Raw genomic sequence first — 9781 nt, forward strand, 5'->3', positions numbered from 1 at the left:
AATTTACCGTATGTCGTACTGTCAATCGATAAGTGTCATTCATTCAAAAACAAAATATTTTCTAACTAATTTGTTACTTGCATTCTTAAACACACACAAAATTCGCTTTGTGTCAATTTCAAGTTGGCACAATTCAAATAATTAAACCTTTTTCAATTAAAATTCTTGTTTTGAACAGCCTATCGAAGAGGAAGCGCCACCAATCCGATTTTCGTTTGTCGATTGTTGTGGTTAGTGTTCAGTGTTGCAAAGAGCTGAAATCGAATTTTTGCTATTATCGGATTTTTTGCTATGCCTCTTTGGTCGCTTGCCCACACTGAGCTCTAGCATGCGGTAGTGAAGTGGAATAAATTACACATTTTTTTCGGGTTTTAAACGCAAAATTCGTGGTAGTGCAAGTGTGCTTTATGTAATTTGCAGCATTTAAGTTATTTGCTAAAACACACACGCACCCAATTCACATAAAATACACACACATCATGACAAACAGTCTGCAACTGGAGTGTGGAGCGTTGAAGGTAGCGCGTCATAAAATCGAATGCGTTGGCTGCGCATATTTCAATGCACGCCGCCAAATTGGCGATGCGAGCGGCGTTGAGCGCAGCGATTCCGACGAGAAATTGGCGGGCGCTGGCGAGGATGTCGATATTAGCTACCTCAAATCCCTCGATCCCAAAGAGTGGAAGGATCAAGACCATTATAGCGTGCTCGGCCTTGGAAAATTAAGGTGCGTTTCTTTCCCACACACACACATGAATTCGCGTGTTCTATTCGCACACACGCACACACATTTGACTCTGTGCTTATGTATGTGTGTGCACGTGTAGTACACATACATGGAAATATTTATTAACTGCTCCGCGGGTTTGTTTGATATTTTATTGAACACACATAGATATGAAGCGAGTGATGATGACATTCGTCGGGCGTACAGACGCATGGTGCTGCAACATCATCCGGACAAGCGAAAAGCCAAAGGCGAGGAGGTTATTACCGACGACGACTATTTTACATGCATAACAAAGGCCTACGAAATACTCGGTAAGTTAGAAAAAAAAGTATATGCTATTTATAAACATTTTAAAAGAACATAATTTGGCTTGATGCTTAACATTTGCGATCTATTAACTAACAATTTGCAAATTGTCTTTCCCTTGTATTGAATTGCTGTTTGCAATTTATCGATAACTATATGTTTGCCATTTTTGGCACACTTTTCAAAACGAAAATCTTGCTTGCAAATTACTTTCAATGTCATTCAACGTTATTCGCCGCATAATTTGCAATAATAGTAAGGACACAATTAAAACTGTAATTACAATGAGCAAATATTTAGAAACGAACTTATTAATTAATTAATGTAATGTGAAATCCCTAAACTTGTCTATTTGGTGGCTCTTTAGAATTGCTTTCGAGCAATGTTGAACTCGCTGCAAATGTTTTTTCTAAATAATTCTATTTAACTTTATGCAATTGCAAATATATTGAAATCGATTGTTTTTGTCTAGTTGGCGCCTCGTTTATCGAACTGCATCTTAATCGTACTGCAATATATTGTTATCGATAGAGTTTTTTCTAACATGGCGCCTAATTTAAACTCGATTTTCGCTTCACAGGCACCGCGAAGACGCGCCGCAGCTACGATTCCGTGGATCCCGAGTTTGACGACAACTTCCCTTCACAGTCGGACATCGACAACAACTACTTCAACTCATTTAACAAGTATTTCAATTTGAACGCACGCTGGAGTGAAAAGCAACATGTGCCGCCATTTGGCGAAGTAGACGCCAAACGCGAGGAAGTCGAACGTTTCTACAACTTCTGGTACGACTTTAAATCATGGCGTGAATTCAGCTACCTCGACGAGGAGGACAAGGAGAAGGGTCAGGATCGCGACGAGCGTCGTTGGATCGAAAAGGAGAACAAAGCAGCGCGCATCAAGCGCAAGAAGGAGGAAATGACGCGCATTCGTGCGCTCGTAGATTTGGCTTACAACAGCGACAAGCGTATCCAGCGCTTCAAGCAGGAGGAGAAGGATCGCAAGGCAGCCGCAAAGCGTGCCAAAATGGATGCAGCTCAGGCACAAAAAGCCGAGGCAGACCGAGCGGTGCGTGAGGCGGCGCTGGCCAAAGAGAAGGCTGAGAAGGCGGAACAGAAGCGCATCGAGCAGATAAGGATTGAGCGCGAGCAGCAGAAGAAGCTGCTCAAGAAGGAGCGCAAAACGTTGCGCGACAAGCTCAAGGATTGCAAGTACTATGCCAAAAACGACAAGGATCAGCTGAAGCACATGGAGGGCACCGAAAAGATATGCGAAACATTCTCGTTGGCCGAACTGCAAACTCTTAACAAGGCCATGGAGACAAAGGGACGTGAATCTTTTGTGGCTGCTCTGCAAACAGCTGAGCGCAAGATTGCCGACGAGCTGGAGGAGCTCAATCTGGCGCAGCAAAAGAAGCAGACAACCAATGGGCAGGCAAACAAAACGCCAGCGGGCGTCAAGGAGGTGAAAAAGGGCGATGTGTGGAGCAATGAGAATGTGCAGCTGCTGATCAAGGCGGTCAACCTGTTTCCCGCTGGCACTGCTCAGCGCTGGGATGTGATCGCGACCTTCATCAACCAGCATGGAGGCGGCGCAACGACTCCCGTGACAGCACGCGATGTGCTCAACAAGGCGAAGGCTTTGCAGCACAGCGATCACTCGAAGAGCACGCTGAAGACGCAGGCCAACGAGGCGGCTTTCCAGAGCTTTGAGAAGTCCAAGAAGGAGGTGCAGACAACGAACGATATTACGCTCGGCGATTCGCCGGCGGAGAGCAGCAAAGAGAATGTCAAACAGAACGGTGCACCACCAGTCAACAACAATAACAATCAGCAGCAACAACAGCAGGAGCAGCAGCAGCAAGTGGAGCCAAAGCAGAATGGCGTTGCTGCTGCGCCGCCAACCACGAATGGCGTATCCTCGAAATCGTCGTGGACTAAGGAGGAGCAAGCCTTGCTCGAACAGGCAATGAAAACGTATCCAACGACGACGCCCGATCGCTGGGATTGCATCGCCGCTTGCATTCCGAATCGCAGTAAAAAGGATTGCCTGCGACGCGTCAAGGAGCTGGTGGAGTTGGTCAACTCGAAGAAGGAGGCGCAGGCGGCAGTTAAATGATGATGAGGAGTGGATAGGAGAGAAGCTTGTGTCCTAGCTAGCTAGCTGCTGCTGCTGTGTCCAATATACACACACATTTTATTTAAATAAAAAGATACAAAGTTTTGAACGTTTAGCGAAAAGTTACATCCAAACGAGTTTTTCATTTTCCCTTTTTTTTTTTTTTTTTTGTTGTTGTAGGCCAATAGAACCATCATTGTTATAATTACAAATCAAATGTATGTGAATCCCATGCAGCTTGTGGAAACCTCTGCAACTTATGTTTGTTCTGCGACGCGTCGTCCGCCGCTCAGCTTCAAATCGAACGCTTGGGGATTAGCCAAGGGATCGAGATCCGCAAACAGCTCCAGCCAAGCGTTGTTGCTGCTGCTGCTGCTGTTTTGCTGGCTCGGTTTGCTTGGATTGGACTTGTTGGGAGCGGCAACTGGAGCTGGCGCTGGAGTTGGCGCTGCAGCTCCGGTTGATTGATTGAACATGCGTGCCCAGAATTTGTTGTTGCTGAGCGTCGCTTCTGATGGCGGAGAGGCCTCAATGAGCGGCGCCTCCTCCAGCTGCTTGGACAGCTCAATGAGCAAGGATTCATTGTCGCCACAGGCAGCTGGAGCTGGGGCAGCTGCTGTCGTTGTGGGCGTGTCTGCTGTGGGCGTAGTGGACGCGGGTTTATCTTGGTAATCCTCCTGCAAAGTAAAAACACAAATTTAACTTAAATGCCACATGGAAAACATATAATTTAACAAGCTACCGCAAAGAACAAGGACTGATCTTTATCGACTGCCTCAATGGGCGCCACAGGCGTCTCCTCCGCCGCATCCTCGGCAGCTCCTTCGTTTTGCGACAGCTCCTTGAGCACACAGAAATCGTATTTGGGTTTGGCGACCAGCGCATTTGCAATGCTCTGAAACGTGGCCGCCGTCTTCTGGGCAAACGTCTTCAGCTCCGCCAAGTAGGCGACCAAAGCATGCGAATACATGTTGCAACGTGCCGCAGCCAGCAAATCAATCTTCTGTATGGAGTCCAAGGAGTAGCCATCGAAATTGTGCTTCGCAGCACGCACATGCGCTTGGGCCGTGCGAAACTTATCCAATCCCTTGCCCGTATCCGGATCCATATCCTGGCTGGCCGTGTGCTTCATCCACGCCAAAGCGGCGCGATATTCGGTCCGCTCCTTCTCCATTGTCTGCAGCGTCAGCTCCGTGTCCTTCACAGCACGACAGCGATACACATCGACCTCGTGCTGCAGGCGCAGCAACGGCACACGGACGCACATCCTTTGCTGGCCAGCGAAGGACATTGCTTTGCCTGCATTCGTGATGCTGCCTCCTGTGGTCTTTGATCGCTTGCCCGCCTCCTTGAGGAAACGCCCAAAGACGCATTCCTCTTGCGATAAGATGCAGAGGCGTTCCTGGTATTGATCAATGATTTTGCAGAGCTCGGAGCTGGTGTCGCTTATCGATTTGAATATCTCGATTTTGGCATCGAGCTCCGCATCCGAGGATATGATGTGTTTGTCCTCTTTGCTGCCCAGTTTGCGTTGCACCACCTTTTTGGTGATCCAATACTGGTGTTGCACCTCCGACTTTAACATATTTTCGTTCCCAATTTCACTGACAGAAAACTTTCGACTAGTGAAAACGGAAGAGAAAAAAAAACACTTAGATAAAAGTCAAGTTTCTGCGCCGGCGCGAAAATCCGTTAAATGCAGTGTTGCCAGACTGCCGAAAATGGAAGTAGCAAACAGAAAATAAAATCATATTTAGTGCATAGTGAACGGCAGAAATAATTTTGTGAGGTTTAATAATAACCAAGTTATAATCTATGCTGACTTTCAAATTTACTTATTTAAATACAATGCAGCAAAGTGGCGACTTAATCCACTTAAACTTAACAGCACGTTGGCGCACTACGTGAAGTTAACATAACCATTTTGAGTTTTGATGGAGTTAACAGACTACCTTTAAACTGCTGCCGACTGCAGTTTTTCAACTGTCTTTGTTATGTCCGATGGTATTGATCCGCAACAGAATCAACTTTACCTCAAAGAAGCTGTAGTATAGAGTTAGTTTAATTCACCATTTTTAATGAATTTAAGTCTTAAGTGTGGTTTTGACTGGTTTGTATAGAAGCTAACTGCACTGAAGCACAGCGCCTAACAGCTGTTAAGATATAACAGCTTTGAAGCAAGCTTAATCGATTTTTAAAAACTTCACATATCGATGCATCGATAGTGCCGTCCATCGATGTTCATCACAAACAACTATTTCAAAGAGCGCAACGCTGGTTGAGCAGACAAAACGAAGTGCGCTCGCTGTGCATTTTGTTGTTGCTTTCGTTTGGCGCTGCATTTGACCGCGCGCCGCATACATTCATTATTTTGCATAGAACGCGGCAACGGCAACTCAACTCCGCTCACTCATTTTCTTGACATTATTTTTGTGACGAACTAATATTTGTGCAAGTGTTTTTTGGTTTGCAGTCGCATCACATCGCGTCGCGTGTGTTTATCAAACAATAGTACATACAGTACGTATGTGTGCGTTCGTGTGTGTGTTTGTGAGCCTGGGCTAAAGTTCGACTAAAGATTGCAAGCTGCAGATGCAATTGAAAGCGACATATATTATTGTGCGGCCATATTGCTAATTCACTGGACAGGTAAGCTAAACTTGCAACGAGATACAGTTACTTTCAGCTTCTTGTTGTTGGGATGCACACACACACTCACACACACATGCAGCGAAGAAGCTGAAGAAGAAAGTGAACAAGTGTGTGCGAAATGTTTCTGCTGCTTCTGCAGTGTGACCAAAACAGGTTAAAGAAGCGCAGCTTTAACGACACTGCGTCTTCTTTTTTTCGCCTGCGTGGGTGTGCGTGTGCTTGTGCGTTTGTGTGTGTTTGTTGCCTAGTCAAATTGATTGTTCATTTCATGTTAGGTTTTTGATTATGTCTGTTAACACCAACAGTGCATGAAGCCAAAAAGCTTCTCCATCTCCTTGAGAGCACTCGAGTCGAGTCTTTTGAACTGATTGCACTAACAATTAGATGCGGCTCTGCGAGCACACACCAAAAAAAAAAAAAGAAAAACAACAAAAACCACAACAACAATAGCAGAGCTACATTCAGAATTGGAATTAAAATGAAAAGGTCATCCACGGGCACTTGCCGGGTTTTAGGCCTCCGTTGAAGCTTAATGGGCGCAGCGCGAGGCCTTTTACATGCCAAAAAAAAAAAAAAACTATAAATAAAAAAATCTCAGGCCGTCGCTCGTTACCGACCTGTTATTGTTGTTGTTGCTGTTGTTGGTGTTTTTTTTTTTACTTCAGCTTCAAAGCCGCGCTCCGCCTTGGGCTGCGCAGTCGCATTTAACAATTGTTATTGACTCGGGCAACAACAACAACAAGTACAAAAGATTTCACTGCGTCGGCAACTGCACTTGACGCTGACACACTTGTTGTTGCTGCTCTTGTCAACGCCTGGTCACATTAATCAAAAGCGAGCGCTTCGACTGCATTCGATTGCATTATCGATATCACAGCTTTTGTGGCTTTGAGCACATATCGTCATCGTCTATCTGTCTCTCTTTCGCTCTCGCTTCCTCCTTTGCATACAAAGATCTCATCATAAAGCTTTGCTTTATTTGCATTATATTTTTCTCACAGCCCGCAAAAAAGACGCAAAGCAAAACAACAACAAAAAAAATATGTGAAAATTTTACAAATATCTGGCTATACATAATTTTTGCCACCGTTGTTGTTGTTGTTGTTATCGTAGCTGGTGTCGAGTTACTTTTGGTTGTTGCTCTGCTCTCATTTGCATGCAGAGTTGTTGTCGTTTTTCCACTACTGATTATTTTTTGTGTCGCTGCCGTTGCCACTGCCGCTGCCGCCGCCGTTGTTGCAACTAAATTGGCCTTAATTGGCTGCCTTTTTGCTGCTGCCAATTTTGTCGTTTATGCCGTTGTGCCGCTGTTATCGGTTATCGGCCGCTCGTTGCCGGCCGGCCACTTGTGGCATGCAGCAAACTTTTTTTTTCCACTTTGTATTTGTATTTGCTTTTTGTTTATACATTTATTTTGCTTACTATTCCATTTAATTAGGCAGCCAGCCGCCAAACAGTTTTCCATTATTGTTTGCAAATTGTGGGAAAAATCAGTGAGCCAAAAAACGCATTTCGAGAATTTATAGCGCCTGGCTGGCTGCCTGACTGCACTTTATAGCCGGGTTGCATAATTCACCCAAGTCAAGTCGCAGCCGAAGCTGAGCGCAAAAACAAGCCAATAAATCAAAATGCCATTCTCAAGCCAGCGGCAAACAAGCGGCTGCTGCAAGTGCCGCAAAGCTAAAACCGCAAACAGCAGTTTAGACTAAAAAATACCATAGAAAAATCTAGATTAGAATTTGGACATTCAAGATTTGAAGCCATGCGATTTCTCTACGCTTTGTTATACAATTTATGTTGTGACTAATAACCATAGGAAAAGTTTATTAGGGGCACCAACTTTATTTATTTGTGTTTTACATTTAAAATTTTATTTTTGTTTGTAATTATGGTCTAGAACTACATTTTAAATTACACTTATTTAACCACAGCAATTGTGGTCTTTGCAAAGGCATTTTATTATTTATTATTAAATCCATTCTTGCATCTGACTTGGAACTTATTTTTGAGAGAATATATTAATAAGGAAATATAATAGTTTGAAAATGTGAATATTTTCAAATTTTAATATTTGAAATTTTAACAATTTTAAAAGTGTGCCACTGAAGATGCTCCTTTGATGAGATCAGATTTAATTTAATAATGAAAAAGAAGAAAAATGGCTTTCAAAATTTCTTTATTTTTATTAATTATGGAGTTGTCAATTAAGAGATTCTGATTTCATAATTTGAAGACTAGAACAAAATTGTTTAGTGAGTTAGGCTAGTTAGTTTTAGCACAGTTTTTTTTTTTTGAATTAAGAATAACCTATTTCAGTTTTTTCAAGAATGTTTAAAAAGTCGTATAGAACTGAGTATAAAGTTTTTTAGATAAGTACATTTAGTGAAATTTTATATACATATTTAAAGTTTTTTTTGATGCATTACTTTTAATATTTCCCAATTTGCGATTTCGGAATTGCAGTTTATAATTTATATTTATAAGAAGATTATTATTATTATTGTTATATAATTTAATAATTAGTCAACTGGGTACACAAAAATGTCTTACTTTAGTTTAATTTGCATAATGACATATGTATCTATTTAAAGTAGCATATGCCCTTTGTTTTCGCATAGGACAGGGTATTGGCAGCATTCACAATGAGCGGCTAGTATTCAGAGCATGTCAATGCAGCTATCTCGTCTACTTACACATGTGTGTGGATACTTAAATATGTGGGCTATGGTAATGTTAGCCTGCTCGCCCCTGCCGGCAGCTGCAGCCCCCCACACACACACTAATACACACTAACACACACAGACATGATGTAGTCACAACTGAGTACAACATTTACCGTTTGGTGGCAAGGTCTGTCAGGCCAGAGCAGCTGGGTCTTTGGCTCAGATTCTTATGCCCACCCATTGCACAATCTCAATCTCACAGCTCCCTCGATGAGTGTGTGAGTGTATTAGTAAGTGTGTGTGTGTGTGTGTGGCTTGTCAATAGGCCAGTGCCTAGTTTATTGAGTCGTCTAGAGGAGGGTTTGTTAACTGTCATGCCCACGTGACGAGGCCAAGCAGCCGGAGCCAAAGCAACCAAAGCAGCCAAGTGGCCAACTGTCCAAGTGGCAATTCATTTTTTTTTGCAGTCGCCATTCTCAGAGCTGTTGTTGTTGTTTTTGCATTGTTTCTCCAAGTGTCGCTGATTAAATTTCAATTTCGAGTTACTTGCCTCAAGTGGCACGTCGAGCGGAAGCAACACACTTTGCCATATATATATACATATATATATCAATACTTGTTAATGAGCTGGGCAACTGATTTGACCCAATTGGCTTATTGCACACCTGAGTCTGAGTTTGAGTCTGAGTCTGGGGCCTACGTACATCAAAACTGACCCACAAAAGAGCCTTGCCACTAGCCACCGCACTAGCGCTTGCCACCCACCTCTTGTCTCCTCTTCCGCTGCCGTTGCACTTAAATATAGCTATCAGCTTTAAGTGGCTGCCACGCCGGTCTCTTGGTAAATTTATTGAATCTCATTGGGAGCAGCTTTCTATGCGCTTTCTCAGTGCGCTTCAACTGCAACTGCAACTTTACTTTTGCGTTTGCGCTTGATGCGGAAGATGGAAGTGAAAATCCAGAGGCAGAGTCAGAGTCGGTTTCTGAAAATCGAATCATAGCAAAAGACAAATGCAAATCTCAGTAAAACATTTCAAAGGCATCTCACGGATGCGACGCATTTGCGGCTTTTGCGGTTGTATGTGCCACACACTCTATTGACTTATAGATGTGCAAAAAAAACAGACAAGTAAGAAAGCTACACTCGAGTGTGTTCGACAGTGACATACCCGTTGCACATTTTCTATTCAAGCATATTCTGAAAATATACCAAATTACTATACAGAAAAAATACTACCAATGGCAATATTTGGTATATCGATAAAGTACTAGTAGTATAGATACACACTACCCATTTTCAATGAAATCA

At 43.2% G+C, this 9781-nt stretch overlaps 2 protein-coding genes across 2 annotated transcripts; one reads left to right on the forward strand and one right to left on the reverse strand.

The window, feature by feature from the left end:
• Positions 1-99: 99 nt before the first annotated feature.
• Positions 100-3291, forward strand: LOC117570961 (dnaJ homolog subfamily C member 2). The gene is made up of 3 exons (XM_034252904.2): positions 100-727; positions 896-1041; positions 1617-3291. The coding sequence occupies exons 1-3, from the start codon at positions 480-482 to the stop codon at positions 3155-3157; spliced, it is 1935 nt and encodes a 644-aa protein (XP_034108795.1). The 5' UTR covers positions 100-479; the 3' UTR covers positions 3158-3291.
• LOC117570963 (islet cell autoantigen 1) lies at positions 3280-4879 on the reverse strand. Its single transcript, XM_034252905.2, has 2 exons — positions 3900-4879; positions 3280-3834 (listed from the first exon to the last, which is right to left on the reverse strand). The coding sequence occupies exons 1-2, from the start codon at positions 4740-4742 to the stop codon at positions 3415-3417; spliced, it is 1263 nt and encodes a 420-aa protein (XP_034108796.1). The 5' UTR covers positions 4743-4879; the 3' UTR covers positions 3280-3414.
• Positions 4880-9781: the final 4902 nt, after the last annotated feature.

The sequence above is a fragment of the Drosophila albomicans genome, chromosome 3, assembly GCF_009650485.2.
Source record: "Drosophila albomicans strain 15112-1751.03 chromosome 3, ASM965048v2, whole genome shotgun sequence".
Taxonomy (NCBI): domain Eukaryota; kingdom Metazoa; phylum Arthropoda; class Insecta; order Diptera; family Drosophilidae; genus Drosophila; species Drosophila albomicans.